At 37.3% G+C, this 27,683-nt stretch overlaps 3 protein-coding genes and 1 non-coding gene across 8 annotated transcripts in view; 2 read left to right on the forward strand and 2 right to left on the reverse strand.

The window, feature by feature from the left end:
- Positions 1-553: 553 nt before the first annotated feature.
- On the reverse strand, positions 554-1,375 carry NCBP2AS2 (NCBP2 antisense 2 (head to head)). Its single transcript, XM_031453931.2, has one exon. The coding sequence runs from the start codon at positions 1,295-1,297 to the stop codon at positions 998-1,000; it is 300 nt and encodes a 99-aa protein (XP_031309791.1). The 5' UTR covers positions 1,298-1,375; the 3' UTR covers positions 554-997.
- A 55-nt stretch (positions 1,376-1,430) lies between these two features.
- On the forward strand, positions 1,431-26,991 carry NCBP2 (nuclear cap binding protein subunit 2). Of its 3 annotated transcripts, XM_064494089.1 has the most exons (6): positions 1,431-1,602; positions 1,995-2,176; positions 4,448-4,586; positions 5,133-5,200; positions 19,602-19,649; positions 26,611-26,991. In XM_064494089.1, the coding sequence occupies exons 1-6, from the start codon at positions 1,525-1,527 to the stop codon at positions 26,612-26,614; spliced, it is 519 nt and encodes a 172-aa protein (XP_064350159.1). In that variant the 5' UTR covers positions 1,431-1,524; the 3' UTR covers positions 26,615-26,991. The 3 variants fall into 3 exon arrangements, with proteins under 3 accessions (XP_064350159.1, XP_064350165.1, XP_010992713.2); XM_064494095.1 differs by lacking the exon at positions 19,602-19,649 and having other exon boundaries at positions 1,432-1,602; XM_010994411.3 differs by lacking the exons at positions 19,602-19,649; positions 26,611-26,991 and having other exon boundaries at positions 1,434-1,602; positions 5,133-6,712.
- SENP5 (SUMO specific peptidase 5) overlaps positions 7,136-27,683 on the reverse strand; it is a 42,579-nt gene continuing 22,031 nt past the window's right edge. For 2 of the 3 annotated variants that reach the window (XM_010994409.3, XM_010994408.3), the window contains exons 3-10: positions 24,736-24,841; positions 24,448-24,586; positions 24,138-24,185; positions 22,012-22,089; positions 15,630-15,767; positions 12,840-12,923; positions 11,306-11,356; positions 7,136-10,440 (exon numbers count right to left, since the gene is read on the reverse strand). In XM_010994409.3, the coding sequence (XP_010992711.1) occupies positions 10,330-10,440; positions 11,306-11,356; positions 12,840-12,923; positions 15,630-15,767; positions 22,012-22,089; positions 24,138-24,185; positions 24,448-24,586; positions 24,736-24,841 (755 nt within the window). In that variant the 3' untranslated portion in view covers positions 7,136-10,329. The remainder of the gene's footprint in view (positions 10,441-11,305; positions 11,357-12,839; positions 12,924-15,629; positions 15,768-22,011; positions 22,090-24,137; positions 24,186-24,447; positions 24,587-24,735; positions 24,842-27,683) is intronic. The other variant, XM_031453900.2, reaches the window with a different exon arrangement.
- On the forward strand, positions 23,443-23,514 carry TRNAA-UGC (transfer RNA alanine (anticodon UGC)). Its single transcript has one exon. It is a non-coding gene; the product is annotated as a tRNA-Ala (tRNA).

A 27,683-nucleotide genomic window follows, 5' to 3' on the forward strand; every position in this document is an offset into this window, starting at 1 on the left:
CACTCATACTGAAACCATGGGTAATGAGTCCCATCCATTTTACCTGCCTCCACCAATCAAGGTCATTTTAAGACTTGCACGTCCTTCAAGCAGCATGAAGCCTAAACAATGTTTGCTGGAGTTGTTTTCCAGGAACTTGCAGTCAGCTGTGTCTAATTCAAGCTGAACTAGTTAAGACTGGATAGGACCACTGACCCTCCAACTGGGCATGCGCCAGAGTCTGCTCTGACCTTTTGACATCAGAGGGCTGAAAACTCCACCCTCAGCTGGTGCTGAGTCTCCATTTTCAATGTGCAGAAGCCTGTAGCTTAGTTACAACTGTGTAGAACTAGATAACCACATCTTTCTCCAATTACCTTTCCCCACACCCCCCACCCCCTCAGACGGCCTTGCTTCTTTATAAATAACCTTGCCTTGGGGAAGAGTCTGAGATTAGTTCTCCCCTCTCCTTGCTCGGCTGCCTTGTGAATAAACTCTCTTTGCTGTAAACCTCTGCATCGCAGCATTTGGCTTGATAAGTGGGGAAAAGAATCTGGTCCAGTAACAATACCCATTACTCAGCTCACACATTTAATCACAGGACTTTGGCAACTGCAAGATTGTCTTTCTATCCAGGATCTCCCCTGGAAGTAGCCCCTGCGACATCAGTTCGGAGGCAGTATCATCTGTTACCAGTTTTAGTCCTATTCGCAGAGGGCAGACTCTCTTTCTGGCTGTACTTTGGTCCATGGATCTCTGCTCATGGTGTACCAGGGCCCAGACTGCTTTTACTTCTGTCAGGCTTCGGGGGTTTTCTTCACACACTGTGCTCTGTCCAGTTGCAGAACTTCACCAGGGATGTCGGTTAGACCTGGGCTCTCTGATGGGTGGGACTGTAAGCGGACAATCTGAGTCAGGATTCGAAGCCGTGCCCAGTGTCCTGGATGACTCCGTAGCGCGGAGGTCGGGGTCGAGCCCAGAACGAAAGCAGGCGACCTCGGCCCCGCCCAGCCTGGGTTTAGGGATTGGCATCCGGGCCCTTCTGGCTACCTGGTGGTGGCCGCGGGCGTTCCTGGAGTCCACGGCGTAGCTCTCGAGTAAAAGTGTCTCTGAAGCGGGCAGCGCGGCGGCCCAGGGAGGCCCCGGGCCCAGCTGCAAGGGCTCGCAGGCGCCGGGCCGCGTCTTGGCCGCGCAGCTGGGCCTGCAGCAGTGCGAAGGCAGTGAGCTGCGCCGCACGCCGGATGGGCCGCGACTCGGATAGACGCTCCACCAACTGCGGACTGTGCAGTAATGCGGCTAATAGCCGCCGCAGAACCATCCTTGAAGCGACCCGGAACCCGTAGCACGCAGCTCTCGCTTCTGATCGGCGACTCCCGACTACGGACCACGTTTGCGCCGGCGCCTCCCGGTGACGACACAGCCGCGCTGGGATTGGTCCGAGAGATAGCCACTTTCAGCAGCTGCCTCCGCGTTTCCGGTTCCGGCAGCGCCTGGGTGGCCTCGTTATTCCTAGAGTGGAGGCATCCTCGGCCACTTCTCTGCGGTATGTCGGGTGGCCTCCTGAAGGCGCTGCGTAGCGACTCCTACGTCGAGCTGAGCCAGTACCGGGACCAGCACTTCCGGGTGAGAAAAGCAGGGCCACGAGAAGGGGAGGCCCCGGGCCAGAACGCCAAGAATCGGTTTGCTCTTGTCTCATTGTGTCGTCTTGCATTGTCTGGTTTCCCGAAACTCTTAGGGAGGCCTCGGTGCCTGCAGAGGAATGGATGCTGAAAGGGCGTTTGGATATCACTGTATCCCTTTCTCTGCCCTCTACTAAAAGGAGTCTGGTCCTTGTATAAATTCTTCATAGAATCTGAACACCTCTCTTGGCAAGGGGTTTGTGGTGGATTGGGATGATTAGAGAAACTAATTCCTAGGTCAGAATTAATGAAAGTTTTTCCCATACTTAGGGATTCTATTTAAGCACAGCTTTTAAGATTGTGTTGCTTAGATTTTTTCTCTATTTGAAACTCTAGGGTGACAATGAAGAACAGGAAAAATTACTAAAGAAAAGCTGTACATTGTATGTTGGAAATCTTTCCTTTTATACAACTGAAGAACAAATCTATGAACTCTTCAGCAAAAGTGGTGACATAAAGAAAATCATTATGGGCCTGGATAAGATGAAGAAAACAGCATGTGGGTTCTGCTTTGTGGAGTATCCTTGTCTGATGCAGCTGTTGGCGAAGGGTGGGGCTGAGAGTGGCTGGTTACCTGTTTTGAAAAATGACTGAGGCTATTCGCTCATGAGTGTCCTTACACTTACTACCTCTCCTTCCTTAATCTTTTTTTTTTTTTTAATTGAAAAAGTTTTCTTGTAATGGAGGTACTGGGGATTGAACCTAGGACCTCATGCATACTAAGCACATGCTCTACCACTGAGCTGTACCGTCCTGTCGTCTACACCTACACTGGGAAAGCTGGTAACATTTACATCCTGTTCTGAAATCCACACTTCGTTTGTAGTTGATTAAGAAAAAGGCTTTTGAGAATGTATATGTTCATGGTGTTTCAAAAAGAACTCTTTTAAGCCCAGAAACAATCAGTTACGAGTCTCATGGTTCTTTCCAGAAGTAATCCTATGGATGTGTGGTAGTGTACTGCATGGACTTTTTTTTTCCCCACTCATCTTAGAGATTGAGGTAGATTCACATAGATCTACCTCTTTTTAAGGTAGCTACGTAGTATTTTATTATGTAGATGTATGTAGTTTGATCTTATAAGTCAAAATCAAAACTGTATTTATGTGTGACTGTTCTCTCCCTGGAAACTCTCCAAATACTGGACTGTCTGGATTTATCCTGATGTTTTGTTTTTTAACTAATATTTTTATTTTTGGTCATTTTGTGTGAGAAATTTCCTAGACCTGATCAGACATAACATGTCTTTTGAGTTTTCTTTACTGTACCCTGAATCGTTTCTTTCGGTTGTGTTTATGCTGTAAATCTCTTTATTCTGGTGATCCCTGGGTTTCTGGTCATAATCAGGGGAAAGAAGGCTGACTTAGTGGAACCAGGTAGGGCTGCTTAAGTTGCTGCCTTGCCTTTGGGACATACGGGTTTCTCAAATGCTAGCTTGAAAAGGGATTTTATTTTGGCATGCTAACATCAAAGACAATGCCCTAGTTCCTCCAGACAGTTAGTTCAGAACCCTGTCATTTTATTTTTATTTGCCTTGGATTAAATGCCTTCCTGCCAGCAGGTCGTCTTCCCACATAAAAACCTTTAATTAGACCCTATTTGCAGCCTCAATCCTTATTCAACTTTGAATTAAAAGCCTCCTGAATTTGCTGTCTCTTCTTTAAGGCCCTTCAAGAGTACTTTGTACTGTGACTACTTCATCCATTAGCACTCTTCAGCTTTTACCCAATCTCTAGTCTGCTGATGGCCTCTTCTACTCTTTGAGTCTGTGTTTCTTTTCTGTTGTTTTAATGGGGGCCTTGAGAAGGAACGAAGGAAAAGTGTGCTCATTCTATCAACTTAAACCAGAAGACCCACTTTGAACCTGTTTTGCACTTTTGATTTTGGAATCTGATTTCTGGGTTCTGCAAGCCTCTTCCACAAGGTATGAGTTTCACCGATGGTGACAATAGTGTAAAATAGTTCACAGGGGACAAAAAGGCAAAGAAACTCTTAGATAATAACCAGGCTCTAAGAACTGGGGTGTTTTTGCATTTGCCTTGAAGTTCAAAGATCAACGATCTTAAAGGCAAATACCAGAAAGAGGCTGCCATTCACTGCTAGTGTTTTTTTCTGTGTGCCCTTTAGCATTCATTTTATTCAACAAAAAATTATTGAATGCCCTCTGTGTGCTAGGCATTGTGTAGATACTGGACATTGGGATTTCAACAAGTGTTTCCCTACCTGTGTAATTAAAGACAAGGGGAAAAAGCCCAGATCAGTATTTTCTAAACCCAGTTAATAAACATAATTGCATAGAGATTTTTTTCTTGAATACCACCCCATAGATTTAGTAGATCTGATGAAATAGGTTTGGAACCATTAATCTGAGTGATACTTCCCTTCTAATGAAATATAATGGCAACTCGTAGGTACTGTGACCTCTTTTTACGGTTGTTCTTGAATATATAGCTCCTAATTTGGATGCTACTGTTTCCTTGGATAATAGTCCGTGGTTTAAGCCTGCACTGAACATATTTTATATTCTGCAAACCAAAATATAGGACCAGATAATTAATAGGATTATCCAGAAAATCATGATCAGTGTAGCCATGGATAAATGTCATATCTGACTAAGTGCTCCTGGACCAACCTCAAACAGGCCTGTGCAAGCCACATTATTGTCTTTGAACTCCATCAGGTTGGATTGGTTTTTGTACTTTTTCTTAACTCAGTTTCATTTAGATGTTTTTTCCTCTGTTTATAAAAACGTCTGGAGAAATGCTAATTCCTTAATAATTATACTTAAGATACTATTCAAGAGCAGATGCGGAAAATGCCATGCGGTACATAAATGGAACTCGTCTGGATGACCGGATCATTCGCACAGACTGGGATGCGGGCTTTAAAGAGGGCAGGCAGTATGGCCGTGGGCGATCTGGGGGCCAGGTATGCAGGAAGGTTCTCCGGGCTCAGCCTTTACCTGGGATTCTGGTCCTAAATGACAAGTGTTTTGTCAGTTTGCATTTGCTCTTTTGAAAATGACTTCGTGGCTATAACCTTGGCTTGAAGTGAATCTGAAAGCCACCCACTGGGGCTGGTAAATTATTTTTTAAAACCATTAAATAGTATGATCCATACAACCATTATTGGACTTATGCTAGGGGCTAATATCCCCACCTGCAAGAGTATCTAGAACAAAAGCAAAAATACACTGAAATGACTTTTACATTTTTATTTTAAGTATGTTAATATTCTTTGGAATGTGCTATTTTTGAATGCTGGTATGAGCCTGGTGTCTGGTTAAAAAACCATGAGATAGTCTTAAATAATTTTGCAGAACAGTTGAGCTTTATATCAGTTGCTCAAAAATTATGCTCTGCTTCAATGTTCACATTATGACACCTGAAAAAGCTCAGCTGGCTGACATATTTGTGGGGGGCATATCTATTACATCAGTCTTCTCTATACTGTAATGTGTTCTTCTCAATTAAGGTACGAGATGAGTACCGGCAGGACTATGATGCTGGGAGAGGCGGCTACGGAAAACTGGCCCAAAACCAGTGAGTGGTGAGAGCCCCATCATGAAAAACTCACTCCTTTGGCCTTTTGAATTTGACGTGCGTTACCCAAGGTCTGCAAACCTGCCCATTTTTACCAAGCTTTAATCAATGTCTCTACTGAGGTGGAAGCTTCTTCCTGGTCTTCCTCTTAAAATTATTAAAAGGACAGAATCCGAAAGAATGCCTTTAATTCTGTAGTCTTAGAATCTTGGCTGTGTGTCAGATTATCAGAATGATTTGTTACCAGGTCAAAAATTGTGCTCCTTAGCAGCAGATTTAATGTATAATGTTGATCTATCAGCCAAAAACTGCACACTTCTTTTTAAACAGTTGGAAAAAAGTTTTAAAGAGTGTACCATGTTTTACATCTAAGTATGTTCATGGTCTACATCGGGGCCTGGAATTATTGTTTAAAAAATTTTAAGTCTGCATGAGCTGAAGTTTAATAAATGGAGTTTTGCTCTATAGCTCTGCTGTAAATTAGAAACAGATGTTTGACAACTGAATTTCTTTCTATGTGGAATTCTAATCACTACAAACAAGAGTCAAGGGAACCTCCTAAATAGTTGTTACAAAAGTAAGCCTCAGACAGTCCTAGGGGACACCGCTGCTTACATGCTTTAGATGTATCAGGAAATTAGGTACAGGAATTGGAGGGTATTTACTAAACATATTTTTCAAAAGATGTGTTTTACCTATAAAAAACCAAGGGTCTGTATTATAGGGAACCTTAAGTCTGAGGGCAGGGGGACACTGTCAATAAGAAACAGATGAAATATCAGGAGCTGTGAGTTAAAACACTGCCTTGATATGATAAAGGTCGCTGTGACAGCCCTCAGATTTTTTTTCCCCTCCATTTTCGGACTGATCTTGGGAGAGAGTGGGTTTTTTAAAAAAGATTGAAGATACGGGAGAAAGCTTCACAAAAACAATCAGAAATGCTTCCCTCTGGAAATGTTTTGGCCAATTCTCATTTGAAGTCTTTTTTTCTCTAATTGTGCTAAGTTTCAGAGCCTTGCTAGTGAACTGATGATCTCTACAGATGAGGGAGTCTAGAGGATTTATTTTGCATTTGTAAGCAAGAGACAATTTTTCTAATATATTATGCTCATTTTAGACAGCTAATCTGTATAATTTTCCCTGATAAAAGTGAAATTTTTTCATCCAGCAACTAAGTATCTCCTAATTTCCAGTAGTTTGAAGTTGGGGCTGAAGTATCTCAATGTGAACCTCTTTCATGTTACAGTAAGTGTATATTTTCTCAAATTTAAACTGGCTATTTGAACTTTAAAAGTGCTATCTATAAATTAGTTGTAAGTACTTAGGAACAAACCATTTGCAAATATTTAATGAGGACATAAATTCATTTTTAAAATCTTTTTACACTGTAGTTTAAAGTAATGTATTTTATATTCTTTTGCACTAAAATATAACTCAGATTTCTATAGGCCTTAAAACCAGACAGTGGTTCCTGTCTTCTGTAACAGATTTCAATAAAATTGGACCAACTTATCATTGCCTGTGTTTCCTCACCAATAAGACATTGAAATGCTCCTACTGTGGAATAATAATGCACTCTTTTTTGGGAAATCTATGAATAATGTGCAGAATTTGTATGTCCATTTGGATTTGACAGTTACCTAATATGGTAGCCACCAGCCACATGTAGCTAGTTAAATAAAACACTCAGTTCCTCAATCACATTATTCAAATGCTCAACAGCCACCTGGGATTAATGGCTGTTGTAATAGGTGCAAATGTAGACCATCTCCATCCCTGCAGAGAATGCTACTGGACACTGTTGTTTTAGGGCAGGCTGCTTACAGCCTACACTGGTCACTGTTCATAGATAAGCCTTGTCATGACTAGAATGTCACTGGGAAAAAATTGTTACTCACCAAACAGTTCATGTTATTCAACACGAGAGAACACACATTTATAAAGGTGTTTAGTTTATTTTTCAAAAAAATATTTTTGCTAGAAGGTTTGAGTAATTTTACATGATCACAATCTTTAAATAAATTCTTTTTCTGACCAAAAGGTACCATTTAAGTGGACAGCTTGTCTAGGTCTGCTTAAAGTCCAAATACATTTAGCACTTCTGGTGGTATTCCCTAGGTCATCTTAATTATCTACAGGCTGGGAGGCAGAGCCTAGCACATAAAGTATGCGCTTTATAACTGCTGATTAGTTCAGTTTCATAACAAGCAGAGCAGGTAGTCAGTATATCTAATTCACACTATTAACACACTGGTTCTCGCCTGAAGGGTCTGATCCACCCAGAGCTCCCAGTTATTTCTTCTAACCCAGGGAAGTCATGAACCACAACTACAGAGAGAAAGGGCAGCTCAACTTAGGCTAGTGCTGGCTGTGTCCCTGTTAGGTCTGTTATTGTTTTGTTCCAATTATGAATTCAAGATGACCAGTGTTAATAATATTCAATGATAAGTAGAAAATAAAATGCAAAGCCCAAAAAAAAAAAAAAAAGATTCAGGGACTACTGGCAGCAACTGCTGCTTTTCCTTTCCTTAAGAGGCTCCCTTCCTTAAGAGAAGGTTGGTTCTCTATGATTTTTGAGAGAATTTAACTAAAAGTTGAACTAAAATCTACACTCACTGCTAAAGATTTAACAAAAGGAAAAAAGCAACTAGACTAGTAAGTTTGCTGACGGAGAGGACTGAGCAGCTTGTTGAAGGCACATCATAAGCAGCTTTCAGTTTGTACAAGGCCTGCCCTCAACCCCAAAAGCATAAGGTCTGCCCACCTTGTGGGCACTCAAGACAATTCAGTGCCAAGCTAGTGACAGTAAAACAATAACTGTCTATACCAACAGCCCAGACTATAATTTCAAAAACGTTGCAAGGAAGCAATTATTGCAAACATCAGGACAAATGCCATTCTAACGTAGGACTTGGCCTAAATAGAAGTTTTATACCTAATTACAAGAAGGAGGAAAACCAACTATGTGTGCTAAAACCAAGTTTTATGAACAGAAACATTTGAACCAGACTTAAAATATTTGACATTTAGGCTGAAGCATGCTGGACGGTGCACCTCAAGGTGCCCTGTGAAACTGGACATAGAGAGAGACCCTAGAGTTGGGACAGCTCACTGTAGGTTCTGCTCATCCTTGCATGCCTCCCTGCTGACAGCATGACCACTCTCAGATTACAGGAAATGGTTAAGTCGAGCTTTGGGCCTTAAGATTCTTGCCAGAACATAATTCTGTCTCTTCTGCATGCGTGGTTCTGTCAGGAAGTGAGATACGGAGCTCTAAAGTATAAGACATTTTTAATTGATAGCTTAGTTACCAAGAAAGAAAACTAGGCAAATATCTTGCATACAGATTTGAAAAATCTCATGTTTGCATAACTATGCCTGAAAACCTCAAGAAGACACCCAACTCACTTTGTCACCTTGACTAATGCTGACACAAACCTACCTGTAGCAGCACAAAATGCCTCTAATCTCAGTCTTTTTAATGAGTTGAAGCACAATAAATACTGACCTGGTTTTGTACTAAAGAGTTTTAGTCTAGGGGACTAGAAAAGTGCTGGGCTGTTTACAATGTAAACACTGGTACTGGTGCTTGGAATGTCTGGGGAAGGAACCCTGCATGTAAACATGTTCTGACGCCACCCTTAATTAGAGCTTTTTAGTTTCAACACCCCACACCTAACTAGGCATAAATCCAAGTATCTTCTGCCATTTACTTGGTATTTTTCTGTATAAGCTACTGAGTTTCTTATATTTGTTTTTCAAAACTGTCCTAGTTCAGAAAAGATAATTGGTTAGTTTAACATGCATCTTTCCTTATTTATATTTTCCAATACTACAAAAAGCTAAAGATGCAAGATCCATTACTTTAATCCTAAGGCAATTAAGGTTGAGGACAGGGCCACTAATGCCTTTCCCCAGAAGATGAGGTTCATGGAAGCAAAAAAAAAAAAAAAAAGGACCCCTGTGCTGGAATCTCAGGGTTGGTCAAGTGGAGGCCAAATGAGCCCTGCACGTCGCTGAGATCACTAAAGAAATAAGAGGGGGAAAAATCAAAACATTTGCTGTACTCCTGGCAGAATCAAGTCTTCCTAATTACCTTTCTTGTTTTCCCCTTCCCATCCACCTGCAAAAGACATGAAGTCAATCTTCGGTTTTGAATGTCTATATTTTAAATATCCTTGAAATAGAAAGATATTTGGCAAATCTTAATTTCTTCCATAAAGGAAACAATACAAGGAAAGTGACAACTTGTAAATTACTCTTAGAAAGGCTGGGTTCTCATTTGTTTGACCACTAGTTTGACAGATTTTTTTTTTTAATGGGTCAAAAACAAGAAATCCACGGAATTCAGCCTTCCAGCAAAAGCCTTTATAAGATTAAAGCATTTATTATTGTTCTTTTTAAAACCAGGATTGAAATCTCTCTTGTGTGAAGATTGACTGGACCCCCAAGGTCACTGTCTTTTTCTCATACCTTAATCAACTCTTCCCACAGCAGGTACTGCGCTTACAAGTGTGCCTACGTAAACACTCCAGTCAGTTTATGGCCACTTCCTTTTCACCCTTCAAAAGGAAAGCGACTCTCCTGGAGAGGGAAGTCAGTGAAAGGTCCTGCTGGTAAAGACAAAACGACTGGCTTTGTCAAAACCCCTCCTAGCTACTCTTTATGCCCCAGGGAACATCTACTATTCTCAGTTATGTTGTATCAAAAACATCCTGCATTTTTAGGTTCTGGAATTAAAATTTGAACCTGTATTCAGTTCACATCTAGCTAAGTTTCAAAAGCTGCACCAAATCTACTAGGCGTTTTTTTTTTTTGTTTTGTTTTTTTAATACTCTGCACTGCATGCTCTGTCTATATGCATGCGTTTGGATAATAAATATTAAATATGGGGGAGGGGAGAGACACACAGAATCCATAAAATTAAAAATGAAACCAAACTGAACATTAAAAAATAGTACATGGTAGCTGGAGAAATGAATAAGGGCAAAAAATAAATTTGAGGTAACAAGAGTGGCCCAACACCACTGATCTGAAATATCTGTAAAAATTCAAATAAGTGTTTGGAGATTCAAGTAACAAACCATCTGCTCCAACTTGGTCAGACTTCCCAGAGTCCCTGCTGAGTTTCAGTCCATGAGCCGGCACTCACACAGCTCCTTGTAAATCCTCTTCCGCACTCGGGGCATGTCTTCTTGAGAAAACTGGAAAGGCTGCTCTAAGGCGAGGCACTTGCAGTACTGCAAAGGTCCCAGAAACACTTAAGTGGCATGTGGAGTTAGTACCAGCCCAGTGTACTTTACCAGATGCAGATCTCATAGAATAGGCTCTTAGGTGAATGTCAAAGTCTGTTTAAACTTGTTGTAATTCACATTGTTTTAAAACATTTACCTCCAAATTTTGGTCTATTTCCAGGCAAGGATATGGCCTGGGATTCTCCCTCCCTCCTCACTCAATATTGTGAAAAGGGGGCTCTGATTTTTCTCAAGATGCAATCTGCTGAGAATGCAGCTAGACTTAACATGGCCGTTTAAACTTGAATTTGTTCACAAACCCCAGATATTCATTAGTCATATGAATAAGCACATCTTCCAAGATCTTTGCAGTCTCTAAATTCATGGATGACAAACTAATTCCCTTCATAAATGTAATGTGTAACACATTTTTCAGTAGCCCTTTGGGACTACTAAGGGAACCTACAGCATGAGAAAAGCACAGTATCTGAATGTGGCACTTGTTTAAAATCTAATTAGTTTTTACTCTGTGGTTAAAGACCACCTGCTAATGGCTAGAAAAAAAAGTTAATTCTGCAGATGCCAAGGGTCTATGATATGGTCAAATTCAGTCAGTCTCCAATGTGGCTTACTAATAACCTCTAAGACACAGATGATACCAATTATTCATCTTCAGCCTTAGAAGATTGTTCTTCCTAGTGGTAATATTTGAAAATGCAGAAATGACTGCTTCCCAGCAACAAAGGAAGAGAGGGAGGAAACATACTCGGTTACTTGTACCTAGTACCATGTACACATCACAGGGATTTCACTTCTAAGCCCAACAAATTTAATTTACACATTGTAAATAGTGAAAAGGGTATTTCTTTACCTGGAGCACAAATACTCCACAGTCACTGTCATTTTTCTGTTGTGGAATACACTAAAGGGAAAAACAAAATGATCATTAAAGTAAGTCCAAGTATTCCTCTTCAGATAAGAAAAGCTGTTTTTATGGAAAAATGAGCAAGAGACAGGAAACCCATCTGTATCCAGGACAGCTGGTGGATACTTCTGGTATTTAAAGTGTTTGAGGCATCTGACCACATGAAAAGACCACAACTTACAGAACATTTTGTCTAAATATGAGAAATGGGAAATCAAAATCCTATTTTAAAACTTCCATTTGAATAATCAGTTTTGCTATCAACTTACTGACAATGGAATCAAAATGGATTTGTGGATGAGAGAATGCACGCCCAGACTCTGAATACTCAAGACAGTAACAATCCTGCTTGGCAGTCTTCACTTTTTTATCACACGTGACACAACTCTGTCCTGTTCTTTTAAAGAAATCGTAAAGGTAAGCAGTTACATTTTCCAAAGTAATGGTTACTGCATTCTGCCTCAGGTGGTAGGCATATTGGGATATGACAGATCCTGACTGAATTTAGGAGAAAACCTGAATATGATAGGTGGGTAAATTCAGAAAATTTACAAGTTCAATTCTGCTTTGAACTAACATGGCAGGTTATTTAAAACACAAAACCAAAGTTTAAAAGTTAGCGTTTAGTTCAGTTCAAGGATGAACAAATAAACCTTGTCCCTTTGGGTCTGGGTTAAAGGTTTATTTCAAGACTCTGCCTCTTTAACGCTGTGTCAATGATCCAGATAGATCTAAGTTCAAGGACCCAACTGCCAGTAGTTTTGATGGCCTTTGAGGAAGGTCACACCTAGACTGCAGTTTTCTCATCTATAATAGAATAAAGAGGATTCTTATCCCTGAATGACTTGCCTGCCTCATAGACTGTAAGGATCAAATGAGATAATACATGCAAAAACATTTTGAAAACAAAGTAGTGACCATAATGTAAGACACTGGTATTTGCGACAAGGTTGAGAGGCTAGGTCTGCTGCTCTGCCCCACATACAGCTTATTTAATATCTATAGCCAAACACAGTGTTGCTTCTAGACTGTGTTCAGACTGAAGCACTCATACCACTGTCTTCCCCAAATGCCTGGAAAGTAGCCCAGAGCACTTGCTCCCTTAGTGAATCCAAAGACTCATTACAGTATTTCTCTGGGTCTGTATGAGTCATTCAGAAATAAAGAGCCATGAGGCAAGAGGCAGGTACCAACAAAAAATTTTTCTTTTTTTTTTTTTTTTCAATAGGGCAGCCATATCATTAGCAGCTGCCCTTGGGATGAAATGACTGAATTTACTTGTTTCCAGCAAGCAGTGAGAAATTGGGCAGCCAGATGATGAATACTGAACTGAGATTTATTCTGAGCTACCTCCCTGCAGCCTCCAGACTCTCTGTTGGCATCTTCGTGACCACTCTTCAAATGCTTTTAAAGACACCCACCCCTTAGATAATTCCATCCCCTTGACATGCCTGGGTTTTCATTTTTATCACATACTTACCTTTGTAACAGCAGTCTGCCAACCCTGAAGAAATTCAGGTCTATTTTTTTCTCTGGCTTCAGTCAGCAAATACTTTCTTATATTCTGGTTAAAAAGAAACCACAACACAGATGCTGTGTTCCATCAGTTGGTGAAAAATGGAACCTGCCCACAGCAGACAGAAGCAAAGGAGGAGGCTGTGGCCCCACCACTGGGCAGAGAATGCATTAAAGAGTTTAAAGCTAGAACTTGATTTCAGACCTTTACACTTTATAGTGTGAAGGACTCAGACCTCCTGTACTCATGTATGCACTCAGACTGTAGACAATGGTATATGGTTTAATTAGAACTTTTTATGAGATGGTCGGCTTTTTCTAGCAGTAAGTCAAGTTGCTGAATTTGAAGCTTAAATAAATACTGGCAAAACAAAAAGTCTTAACTACTGCCAATGCTCAACAGAGGGAAGGAACCCATGGCAGAAATCATTAATAATGAAAACTAAGTTAAAAAAAAAAAAAACACTGTAGCCTTAGATATAGTCTATATTTGTGAGGGCTGCAGGTTAAAAGTATTATTCAGTTTCTAGTAAGTTACACTTAACCCATTCTGGATACTAAATACAGTCAAGTCCACTGCTGGAACCTCTACCAAGGTAACTAAAGCCTATTAGAGTTTCAAAATTTCCTTTATGCCTTCTACCTCTTTGTGCATATCCTTCTCTGCCTATCTTTTCTAAGGGTTATGTCAAAGGTCACATGAATGAAATTAACTCCTCTGAAGGTGGAGTAGATGTATGTACGTGTATATACACATGGGTTTGTATGGGTATGTACATTCATACATATATATGTCTGCATATATTATTTTCTTTCCACGTACCGTATCATTCTGCAACTTTCTTTTTCAAAATCAGTAGTCTTGGAGATCCCTCCATGTTAGGACATGTAGATCTATATTCTTTTTAACTGCTATGGTTGGTTCAACAGTGTGAATATACTACAGTGTATGTATTTAGCTATTCTGCTGGTAGAGTTAAATTTAGGTGGTTTTGATTTTTCACTATTATCAGTAATGCTGCAATGAACATCCTGCTGTGTGCCCCATCCCTGTGCTGCAAATACAAGCATTTTTATTGAGTGGATACCAAGAAACAGAACTAGAATGTAAAAGGATATGCATCTTTTTACTTTATAAGGCACTTAAAACTGATTAGGAATTGCAGCTGTTCCCCAAGTGGCTGTATTAATGTATATACTCCACCAGAAAATACAAGAATAACTATTTCCTTATACCCACCTTAATATCATCAAACTTTTGCAAACTTTTCCTTATACCCACTTTAATACCATCAAACTTTTCCTAAAAAAATTCTGAGGAAGTATTCATTTGCATTTCCCTTAATTCTGGTGAGGCTGAGCATCCCTCCATGTGTTTAACAGATATATGCATTTTTCCTAAAAATTACTTATTTTATCCTCTGTCCATTTCTATTAGATCCTTATTTTTCTTATTCATTTGTAGGTGTTCTTTATATATTTTTGATAGGGACTATCTATTATATACGTCACAAACATTTTCTCCAAGTCTGTCCCTTTTAACTTTATGACATAACAGAAGTTTTAAATTATGAGATGGTCAAATTTATCAGTCTGTCCCTTTGTCTTTTGCTTTTTGGTTCTGTATAAGAAGGCCTTCCCTACTCTTAAAGCATAAAATCTATATTTTAGTCTAATTTTATAGTTTTGTGTATTATATTTAGGTCATTATTCTATCTGGAATTTGTTCTTATAAACAGTATGAAGTAGGATCTATATCTAACTTTTCCAAATAGCTGATTTTCCCAATGGCATATATTGAATAGCCTGTACTTTCCCAACTTTATCATATACAAAGTTCCTACATATACATGAATTACTTCTAGATTCTCTATGCTTTTCCACCAATCTACATGTCTATTCCAAAGCCAATACAAGTATAATAGTTTCAGTTATTAAAACTTTATGATATGGTTTGACAAGTATTCCTTTAGTTTTATTCTACTTTAAAACTATTTTAGCTGTTCATTCACATGAATTCTGCAATTTGAATTCTAGAATGAGCTTATCAGGTTTCATTCAAAATCCTGTTGGGAAATTGATTAGGACAGAAATTGGTTTATATTAGTTTGGGGAGAATTAATGTCCTTCCAATATTGAGTCTGCCTATCTTTCCATCTATTCAGATTTCCTTTAAATACTTCAAGAGTTTTCATCTCAAAGAATGTCCCCAATTTTGCTAGGGTATATTCCTGGATAATTCACATCTTGGTTGCTTTTGAAAATGGAATCTTTCTGTTTTCAGTTACATTTTCTAACTGGTTCTTGCTAGTGCAGGAAAATCAGGAAACATATACTGATTTTTTTTGCTTTATATCCCACCATCTTGTTGAACTCTTTTAGTTGAATTCTAATACTGCCAGCTGATTCTCATTCTACAGAAGTTATTTTGAAGATACAAGCCAATTTTGGCTCTAAGAGAAACCAAAGAAAATGACTTCTATCCACGTTCAAAATGTAGTTTTAAGGGAAAGAAAAGAACAAAAATCTGACAGAATCCAAACAGCATGTATCTCAGAGAAGGATCCAGATCATAGACCACTACCTCTTCCCACCTGGAGATTCCTCTTGTAGTCCTTTTCTCTGCCAACATTTTGGCATGACATGACAGAAACTGATCATCCATGGTACTGACTTCTGCTGTTCTGTCCAGAGCTAAGATACCATTTGGTTAATCACAAGATAAATGGAAAAAAAGTGCAGTATATTAACTTACCTCTACACAAAACTTAAAATGAATGCCTTGGGAATCATAAAATGAAATAATTCGATTGGAGAGTGTCACAGTAATGAGAGACCAGTGGACTTCCAGGTGAATAGGAATCAACAGAAGACTCTTTTTAAACAAATCCACCTGATCAAGAAAAGGGGAAAAAATGGAGTCATCACCACAGGTTTTCAAAACCAGTAACAATAAACAGCAGCTTACATTTACTGACCTTTGACCTACTCACAGTCATAAAACTAGGAAGTGATGAAGCCAGAATATGAGCCCAGATCTTAGTCTAAAGCCCTGTTTATAACTACTAAGCTGTAACACATAACAATCAGAAAACTGAAGATACAGAAAGCACTGTTTTTCATTTAACCCGCTAAACCTGTGCTTATCAATTACATAATATGATCTAGCCCCTTATTTTTAAGCTTAACTAATTTTCTTACATACATATTTGACCTAGAATCAATTCTTAATTAGGAAGGAATCATGGTATTAGAAAACAGCACAGCCATCTATTCGCCTTCTATCTTTCCACAGATGTGGTGTAGTAGTTAAGATCATGGGTTCTGAAGTGAGTCTGGTCAAGTTCAAATTGTGGCTCTTTCAGTTATTGACTAGATAACTTTAGCATTTTTCATAGCTTCTTTGTGCTTGATTTCCTCAACTATAAAATATAGATAACAATAGTACCCAGCTTACGAAGTTGGTGAGAGTGATAATACATGTAAAATGCACAAAAGTGTGCTTGGTGCATTATTTGTAGCCAATAAATCTTAGATCATTATTACTACCATGGGTCTCTCAGATGTTGAATATACTTAATTCTTTATACATCCTTTACATCCTAACTCATCCTTCATATCCTAATACATATTCTTTAAAATCTAGAAATATTCACTGTACCAGTCAAAAACCAAGTTGTGGATTGGATATGAAGTAGTAGGTACTCAATAAACATTCATAAAAGAGTGAATGGATTTCTTTTTTTCAGATGTTTTTTGTATCTTGGTGATTCTTTGGGTTAAAACAATTACAAGGCTATTTTAAACTATAACAGATTCTTAGAAACTATTTCTCAAGCTTTCCTTGCTTTCTTACATTCAGATAATGTCCTGCTCTAGATGAACCTTCTACTAGTCTACATGGCTTTGGTACAAAGCACATTAGCACTTCTGTTTTTCGGTTTCAGCATCCATAAACCTGGGAGGTGAGGTAAACAGAAGGAAATATTAAATAGGACAGACAATTGGTCCTTTCCAACTCAAAAATTCTGAGTATCTAAACCAAGAATCATGTTTAAAATACAGTATTAAATGAGAACAAATTTATATTTTCCTCAAAAAGAAACTTAATTATAAAAACAATTTAAAAATAAAAATTAGAAAATACAGATGAAAAGATATAGTTAAGTATGTATCTTTCCAGATCTTTTTCTTCTTTTTAATATATTTTCACACACACACACACACACACACACACACACACAAACACTCACACAACCGTATCCATATAATTAAGAATGATGTGTGTGATTGACTGTATTACTGACCCCAATTATTTGCTGTCCTCCCTATAAAAGAATTATACACAACTGCCTACTGCCCCTCGCGGTGGGGAGAAAAGCAGTCATATGATTTGCTTTAACCAATGCAATGTAAAGAGAAATGAAGTTATGTCAAGACCAAGCTGAAGCTTCAAGAGCCATCATGTGGCCCTGAGACTGGCATGTCTCTAGATTAGGTGCTGCTCCTTCAGTCTGGGTCCCATTAAAGGAATAAAGAGGAAAAAAACCATACGATCATCTCCTTAGACACAGGAAGAGTATTTGGTAAAACGACATCCATCTATGATTAAAAACTCTCAGCAAACCATATATGGGAAGGAACTTCCTTAACCTGATAAAGAACATCTACAAAAAACCTACTGCTGACCTCATAAATAATAGTGAAAAACTGAATGCTTTCCTCCTAAAATTAAGAACAAGGCAAAGGTGTCCTCTCTCATTACTTTTATTCAACAATGTACTAGCCAGTCCTACCCAGTGCAGTAAGCCAAGAAAAAAATGGTATACAGTTTAGAAAGGAAGAATTAAAACTCACTAGCTAGAGCCAGTGAGTGAGTTTGGCAAGTCACAGAATACAAGGTCAATATACAGAAATCTATTGTATTTTTATATACTAACAGCAAACAACTGGAAGATAGTATTTTAAAAATTCTGTTTATAGCAGCTTCAGAAGTAGAAAATTCTTAGGGATACACTTTTAAAAATACATGCAAGATCTGTACACTAGGAATTATGACACGTTGCGGAGAAAAATTAAAGACACAATAAATGGAAAATATACTAAATTTGTGGACTGGAAGGCTTCATATTGTTAAAATGTCCATTCTCCCCAAATGAATATATAGATTAAACACAGTCCCAATCATAATCCAGCAAGTTTTTTAAAAACACAGATTGACAAGCTGATTCTAAAATGAATATGAAAATACAAAGGGCCAAGAATTGCCAAAGCAATCTGGAAAAAGGTTAAAGCTGGCCACTTACACCGATTTTAAGACATACTATAAAAATACAGTTATCAAGCCAGTATGGTAAAAACAAAGAGATCAGCGTAAGAGAACATAAAGTTCAGAAATAGACCAACACATATATGGTCAATCGACTTTCTACAAAGATGCCAAAACAATTAAACTGGGAAAGAGAAGCTTTTTCAACAAATGACACTGTATATCCATATGGAGGAGGAAGAAAAAAAAAAAAAGAACCTTGATCCCTACTTTATGTCTTACACAAAAATTGAGATGTAGCCGAGATGTAAACCTAGAATTATAAAGCTATTAGAAGAAAACATATAGGGCAAATATTTTTAGACTGGATATGGAAAGAAAGAACTATTAAAAAAAAAGTATGGTAAATTAGATTCCATCAAAATTAAAAATCTCCATCAGAAGGCATGTTTAAGAAATAAGAAAAGCCACAGACAGAGAAAATAATCACAAAACACAGATCTGACAAAGGACTTATATCCAGAACAACTCAATAATAAGCCTTTCTTTACTACAAACTTTTTTATTTATTTTTTTTACTTTTATTTTTTTCCTCATTAACAGAGACACTGGGGGTTGAACCCAGGACCTCATGTATGCCAAGCATGCGTTCTACCTCTGTGCTACACCCCCCCACCCTCAAATTTTTCATTCATGTCATTTACCCATTATTCTATTGAGTTGGTGAGGTCTTTTTCTTATTGATTGTAGAAGCCCTTTATATATTAAGAAATATATGAGCTGTAAATATTTTCCCTAGTTTCCTGTTTGTCTTTTTATGTAAATTTGAATTAATTTGTTTTTCTTTTATACCATCTGAGTTTTAAGCTATACTTAGAATGGAATTTGCTACTCTCAGAGTAGTTTCTAAAAGTTTGTTATGGATTTTCTTAGTACTTTCATTGTGTAAGTTTTGTTGCATTCAAATCCTTGGTCATTCTGTAATTTATCTCAATGTAATCTAATTTAGTGAGTACTTAATTCTTCTATTTTTCATCTTTTAATAATAATGGCATTTATGGCCATTATTTTTTCCTCAAAACAGCTTTATTACGTTCCATAGTTGTTTGGTAAGATGTGTTCCCCTTTCCATCCCTTCCTAGAAAGTTTGTATATAATTTCCTTTTTTATTTTCTTTTAGGTCCAAGGGTTATATCATATGTAAAATTTTGCAGTTAAGGTTTTTTAGTCATCTTTTATTATTTATTTTTAATTTGACTTAATTGTGCTCAAGAAAGTGTGTGTGTAATTTTCTTTGTGGCCAGCTTACATGATCAATTTTTACAAATGTTCCTTAGATGCAGGTATAAATGTATATTTATTCTCTTTTTGAGGGGTATAGAGATCTAGTAAATATCTATTAATCCAAATATGTTAGTTGTATAATTTTTATTTATGATCTTATTTTTTGTCTACTAGATTGTTCAACTATGAGAGGCCTTCCACTATCAAGACCTGTTTATCAAGGTCTCCTTGTTTCTTTAATACTGTTATATCTTCTATGTACAGAAGTTTTATCAGTGTACTTTTCACCTTAAATTCTACCTCATCTGCTGTTAATACTGCTATTCCTTTTTCTGTCTGCCACTTCTTTCTTTTAGTTTGTATTTGCCTTGTACCTCTTCACCTGTCACCTTGTTTTCAAGCTTTCTTTTTTATATTATCTTATGTTTATTTCTTATATACAGCATATAGTTGGATTTTGTGATTTAATCCAGTCTGAGAGGATCCAGAGAATGGAACAATTTAATTCTATTTAATGAAATGACTCATAAATTTATACTTGACTTTATTCCTTCATTCTTATGTTTATTATTCAGATATTATTCCATGAGTATATATTTTTCTATGCTATTTACAGGACATACTTTGTTTTACTGCACTTTGCAGATATTGTGTTTTTATTTTACAAATTGAAGGTTTTTGGCAACCCTGCACTGAGCAAGTCTATTGGTGCCATTTTTCCAACATTTCTTTATTTCATATCTGTGTCACATTTTGGTAGATCTCACAATATTTCAAATTTTTTCATTATTATTATATTTGTTATGGTGATCTGGATCAGTGATCTTTGATACTACTACTATAACTCACCAAAGGCTCAGATGATGGTTAGCATTTTTCAGCAATAAAATACTTCTTAATTAAGGTATGTATGTTATTTTTTCAGACATAATGCTATTGCAAACTTAATACAATACAGTATAAATATAACTTTTACATGCACTGGGAAATCAAAAAATTCGGTGACTTACTTTATTGTGGTGGTCTGGAACCAAACCCATAATAATATTTCTTTTCTCTACTCCATACTATATGTATTTATCTTTCCTCAGCTACATACTACTATATGAGTGTATAATCTTAATTTGACCAGTCCCCTACTAATTAGTTGTCCTCAATTTTTCTAATATAAACACCACCACAGCCCATCCAGTGGCACAAACCCATAACTGGAAGTCATCTTTGACACTTCTTTTTCCTTCATCCTCATAACAAACTCCACCAAGCCTGTTAGTTTTACTTCCTAGATCACACTCATAATTGTGTACATCTCTCATCTCTCCTGCTACCATTCTAAAATCTTCAGTGGCCTCCTATTCTACCCACAACAACTTTGCTTCCACACTCATCCATCATCTTCAGTGCCGCTAGAGCAGACTACAAGTTGGCTATTGTTACCTAGAACCCTTCAAGAGATTCTTACACATTTAGGATAAAATTCAACACATAGACCTTAAGGCCCTACATGTCTCGATCAGACTACTTCATGCCACTCTCTTCTTTGCTCTCTGCATTCCAGCTACACTAGTCTCCCATGCTTCTACCATCATAATATGAAAAAGATCACCACTTACTGTTTACCATGTGCTTAGTAGTTTACATGCATTATCTCATTTAATTCCCATAACAAGGTAAATACCATTAATATTCCTATTTTAAAGATGAGGAAACTGAAGCTTAAAGAAATTAAGTAATTTGCCCAAGGTCTTACAACTGGTAAGTAGCTGAACTAGGCTCTGAACCAGGTCTGACTCCTGAGTTCATTATATCTATTTCCCCAGATTTGCGCTCTTAAACCACATTTCATTTATCTTGGCACTACTGATGACACCTTGCACATATTAGCTACAAAGCAATGCTCAATCAGGTATTCGAACTTTGCAAAAAATTATTTCCACCCACAATGTAAGTCTTACTCTTTTTTTTCCTTTTTCTTTTTTTAAATGAAGGTGCAGGGGATTGAACCCAGGACCTTGTGCATGCTAAGCAGGCACTCTATCACTGAGCTATTTCCCCTGCCCCAAGACTTACTCTTAATTTCACTAACCCATTCAGTGTAAAAGGCGAAGTTACAATATCTCTAGAACAATGATTGTGGAATTTGAATCTGCTGGTAATTTTTTCCAAAATATCAAAAACAGAATATAAGGTGGCTTTTAAAATGTCTCTGACAAATCAATGAATATAGAGAGAAATTAAGGTTGGAAGGAACCTTAGGGATTACTGTGATTTATCATTTTGTTTTATAAATAAGCAATCTAAAGCCCAAATTAAGTGTCTTTTCCAAGTTGCACAGCAAGCTAATAGCATTGTCAGAACTATTTACTTCCAGCCCAGGCTTTCTGTTATAGCATATTCCAGTCAACTGGGTAGGCTCAAGACTCAAGTGTCTTGTCTTTCAAACAAAAAGATTTAAAAGAAACAATAAAAAACTTACATTAGAGTCTGTTTCTAATTAACATCATATTGGCATTAAAGTTGTCCTTCCACTCAAAGTGGCTTATCATCTGCATTTCAAATTTAGAATAAAAAAGAAATAGAATACCTTTTTAGTCCATCTTTTTACTCCATTATATCCTTTGGTTACCAGCTGTCTATGAAAAAAGCTGTTGAAGAAGTGAACCTAGAAGAGATATCAAATACAAGCACTCAGATTAAGCTGTACCCAGATTTAACGTCAAAAGAAACGGAAATTTTAAAAATCTCTCAATGTGAGATAAACATAAAAATGAGGAAAAGCTTCTTCTTAAGAATAATGACCAAAATGTATTACTCAGTTCACAGAAGACTTTCAAATTTTCATTAGAATGACCTTACAGCTGTGGGGTGTAGTCAGAAGTGGAATGGGGAAGTAAATAGATTACCTGAATCCAATCATGTAAAAAAGCAACCTGATAAATCTCTTCAAATTAGGTGATAAATTTGAAAGAGGCTATGAAAGAATGAGGTAATAATACCTTGAACTCAAGGGATGTGGATTCCAAAACTAACCCCAACTGAAGGATGTGGATTTGGAGACTCTGTAGTCACAACTATAAAAAGGCCTTAGCGTGATCATTTCTAGCACTGAAAGAATTACTTGGTCATACGGCATCACAGCCTGCATCCTTGGCTTTTTCAAACTTCTGACTTATAAATTAGTATCAGCTCACCTGAGAGTAAACATACTGTGGTCTTAAAGTATTCACTCAGTAACTGACTCACTTGAGATGGTAAAACTGATCCCTTAGTGCTGAGGTGCTCAGGATGTGTCACCAGACCAGCAGTATCAGCATCACCTGGGAACATGTTAAAATGTAATTCTCAGGCTCCACTCCAGACCTAATAAAGCAGAAACTCTGAGGTGAGGCTGAAGTGAGGCTCAGCAATCTGGTTTCTGACGATTCTGTTACACATTTGTTTTGAGAACCACGCACCTCTACATATCAATAAAAAGGGTGTAGTGATTCTAGCTATCTCTAGAGCAGTGATTCTCAAACTTCGAGGGCTTCAGAATCTGAAAGGCTTGTCAAAACATAGATTGCTGGGCCCTACCTCCAGTTTCTGATTCAGTAGATGTGGGCTAGAGTCCAAAAATCTGCATCCCTAGTAAATTCCCAGGTAATACTGATGCTGCTGGTCTGGGGACTACACTTGGAAAACCACTGCCTTAGTAAGTGTCCTTTTAATCCAATGAAGGTTTAGAATTAAATGTAGCAGTTATGAAGGGAAATTATACCCCTGAAATTAATACTTTATATTAAAAATCATCTGTATGTGTTTAGATTTAAACTGATGATTAAGAGAATTTGACATATTAAAGAATCTGACAGACTACCCTCATTTCAATTTAAAATGCATAACAAATTTGTGATTTTTAAGTGGAATGTCAGACATTTTGTCTATATTCATAAAGTAGTGTTGGAATCTGAGATTCATTATATTTGCCTGTCTAAATTATTAGATTTATAAAAGTTTATAAAGTACTTGGAGGGAGGAGGGTATAGCTCAGTGGCAGAGCACGTGCTCTGCATGCACAAGGTCCTGGGTTCAATCCCCAGTACCTACAAGAAGGGAAGGTAGGGAGGGAGGGGGGGGGAGGAAGCGAGGGAGGGAGGGAGGGATCGAGGGAAGACAGACCTTGAAAAAGGAAGAACTTGAAAGGTTTTGCTTGTTGAAATCAAAGGCTGCCCATCAGGGAATTTAAACACTCAGAAAGAAAAATTAACATATTAAATTTTTTAAAAGTTCTGATGCGTAATTAAGGTCTTAAGGGAATTTTAGAGTTTAAGGGGGGTGGTCTGTATTTGAACTATCAAAGACTAATCCAAGAAAAAATGAAAATGAATACTACTTTACTACATTTTTAAAGGGAGTAAGACATTAAGCTAAATTTAAAACCGTAAATCAAATAATCCCTTTTGTGCATCTCCCTACTTAAAAAAAAAGCCTCCTCAAGATATCAAAAAAAATCCACTCCGAAACAAATAAGCAGGAAAACACTGGGATCATGACTTTCTTATGCTGACATGACTTTACAGAACTTATGCCCAACCCTAGCACAAGACAAAGACAAAACCTAATGTTTTCTAAAAATCTAAGAAATATCAAATAATTATATAGTTAAAAAACAAAACAAAAGTCCTTTAATATACAAGGACCCTCCTGAATTAAGAGAAAATTTTCACTTACTTTTTCTGGGACTGCATCCATTATCAGCTCACCGTACATATTAATGACCTACAAAAAGTCAACATAAAACCAGCTCACTAACCCCTATCCAATTCAGAATGCCCCATTCAGAATGAATAACATATTGATACTGCTAATAGTAATCAAGCCTTTTGGATACTGGGATTAATGAATAAGTCACTTCAGTAAGCAATAAAGAATCCTTGATTCCAAAAGATAATTGTGAGACCAACCCAGAGGTTATCAATTATATTTTATTGTCCAACATCCTCTGCAACTTTTCCACTTTGAGAATCTACAATACACTAACCTGGTCATTCAGCCAATTCTGACCATCCAGGGTTGCCAGATCATCCATATCCAGCATGTGTTTATTGTAGAAGATGCGGAAGTTGCACTTTTGATGTCTGGCCCTATAGTTTGTTATTTCCCTATTGATAAATGGTTTTCTGAAACAAATATTTTGAAAGAAAAGGAAAAAAAAACACATAAGTTCAACTCGATTTATTGCTAAGTATCTTTTTCTTTAATCAAGAGAAAAGTCATATATGTCAACAATTTTATTTTCAAGGGCTTAACTTAAGCATCATTAACAAACCTATTTGAAAAGTCTTCATTAAAGACATCTTTTAATCTTCCAAGGACATCTTTTTCACTGAGTGGGACCAAACTGCCATACTTCTTCATAACCTCATCTAGGAATCCTTAAATAAAGGAAGGAAGAAAAATTAAGATGGAAAAGCCATTTTCAGTAAAGTCATTCTCTCTATACTTAACCTATACACAACACTTAATATACATTTAACCAACACTGCTACATGTATTATACTGTATAAAAAATTTTTAAAGTTATCTTTTTTAAAAAAAGGAAATGGATCAGGCCCTCACCATTCCAATCTAGAAATACTCTAGGTCATGATTTCACATTGGAGTTTTAAGTTACTGATGCATTGTTAGAAAGAGAATGGCTACCTGAAACTAAAGATTGACATTTTTTAGTAGCTTAACCTTGGAGAAGAATCCTTTCTCCTAAAGAGTAAAATCTAAAGGGCTTAATCACCTGGTTAAATATGTCTATCACATTTAGTAACGAAAGAAGTTATCTTTTTAAAAATAACAAGGGAATTAATTGAGATCACTGTCACTGTATTATTTGACAAAGGTGTGTAATTTCACATCTTATTAATAACAAGGGACAAATTCTAAAGCATTTTTAGTAACATACAATTTGACAGTTATTATACTCATGATACTGCGTAACCCTGTGAGGTGAACTTAACTGGATAACAGCTGGTGAGGCACATTTTAAAAGAGGAAACAGAATTAAAGGATGACTTCTTGGTCAGTATATAGGATAGTCTTCAGGTCAATTTAAATATGTATATGCATTTTAATGGCTTCCAAGAGGATCCACTGAAGAAATATACCTAAAAATACCCTAGGAAATAAAACCAGGCCATTACTTCTAAGTAAATATAAAGCTGAGGGAAGGCTTAGAGGTTCAGAGAAGTGTATGACTTAGGCTGTTCACTGATGCTGAGTGGGGAGAGGAACAGTCTGGCTAACCATCAGTCCCACATTTAAGTCCACTGAGTTAAGATGGAAAAAATAAAGACTGTTAGCCACTTATTTTATCTGCCTTCCCTTTAAAAAAATTTTTTTATTAAAGTACAGTCAGTTAAAATGTGTCCATTTCTGGTGTACAGCACAATGTCCCAGTCATGCATATATATACACATATATTCACATCCAGCCCCATTTCTAACTTGAAGAATGGCCCCTGCTATGCATCAATACAGAATGAACAGGAATAATCACAACAGAGTGACTGGGAATGGAGTGTTTTGTAAGGGAGAGGACAGAGAAAAGTGTGAAAAACCTTTTTTTCCTCCTGTCAGTCTCCCACCAGAGTGGCTCTCAATTTGAAAGGCTTAAGACAAGAGCAAAGGTAGGATGTAGTAAGCAGGAAAAAGGTGCTTGCTTATGTATGGTTCTGGTCTAGGCTTTACGCATAAGGAAAACAGAAAGGGAGTTCTGTGCTCCAGTTTAGCCAGAGTAGGAGGTGAAGATTTGGGACTTCCAAACTAGGAACAGAGCCTATGTTTCCCTGTAGTGTTTACTGTATCATACCTTATAGTTATCCAAGCAGAGCCTTGTGTCTACATGGGAGAATGGACCTCAACAGACGATAAGGAATCCTAACATTTGAGAAACTGCATTTAAGGAATAAATTTTATAAAAAGTAATGCCCCTAATAACAAAAAATTAAACTTTAGGTCCAGCAACCTTAATTGAGACCCTCCAAATATGAAAGCAGTCTCCTCTATCAAAGGGACATGGACTCCAATTCCAAACATGTAACAAGAGTGTCCTCACTAACAATGTTATTTCTGGATGGTAGTATCTGGGGGAGGGGAGGAGGTTAAGTTGTTATATTTTTCCTCTTACTCTATATTTTTGTTTTCATTTTCAGATGATAAACATGGACTCCTAACGCAGTAGAAAGACCCTACCTGATCTTCAAAGAGAACCCTAACGACGTCTCTCTGATGCACACCATTATCTCACTAGGACCAGAAGTAAAACAACAGTTAAAAAGCACTCATAAGACGAGCACTAGCATATCTCATTTCATCCTTTTAACTATCCTATGTGTTAGAAAGCATCCCTACTTTACAAATGGAGACAGGAGGTTAAGTAACTTCCCCAAGGACCCTTAACGAACACACGGCAGAACTAAGATGATTGTAGGTTATGCGACAACAGAAACTGAGCCATTAACTACTATGCTGTGCCACCTCCTAAGCAGGAAATACCTATTATCTTTTCTCTACATAAACAACTTAGTTCTTCACTTTACCTTTCCCTTTTAATATCCGTGGGCCAGAACACAGACTTCTTAAAGAGAGTTAAATTCATTATTCTTTATCCACTTGCTTTTACCAAACCAAGGAACCAAAAAGGAAAAAACATTTGGAACACACAATTTCTTTTACTCCAAAAGTACTAAAATTTCAATATGACCAAGAAACAAAGGATAAAATGTTAGGAAAAAACAAAACAACAACTAGAGTTTGAATTATATTCTATCCTGAAAGTACAAAAAGTAATAATATGAAAAACAAAAACTGAGATGTTATTTTAGAAGTTAAATTACTCATCATGTTAAATCAACTGTAGTGGACAGTTTTTTCTTTAGACAACTGACTTGGGTCACATCCCACCCTATAAGTGGAAAGGTGTTCATTGTGTTGTGCACACAAGAAATGCAGCCATTTGGTTCTCCTAAAACATACAATACACATCAGAAAGGTCCCACCACAAATGACAAAGGTGTAAGATATCGAAGAATAAACTTAAGGAATGTGTAAAACACTACCAAATTTTAGTAAGGGACATAGGTCAATAAATGGAGTAATTGTTTTTTGAACAGGAAAACTCCAGATTGAAATGAATGCAATTTTCCCTAGATTAATCTATTAATATAATGCAATAAATCAAACACCATTGTTCGTTTAATTTAAAAATAAATCCCAAATTCATTGT

The sequence above is a fragment of the Camelus dromedarius genome, chromosome 2 (assembly GCF_036321535.1).
Source record: "Camelus dromedarius isolate mCamDro1 chromosome 2, mCamDro1.pat, whole genome shotgun sequence".
In the NCBI taxonomy this organism is placed as follows: Eukaryota; Metazoa; Chordata; class Mammalia; order Artiodactyla; family Camelidae; genus Camelus; species Camelus dromedarius.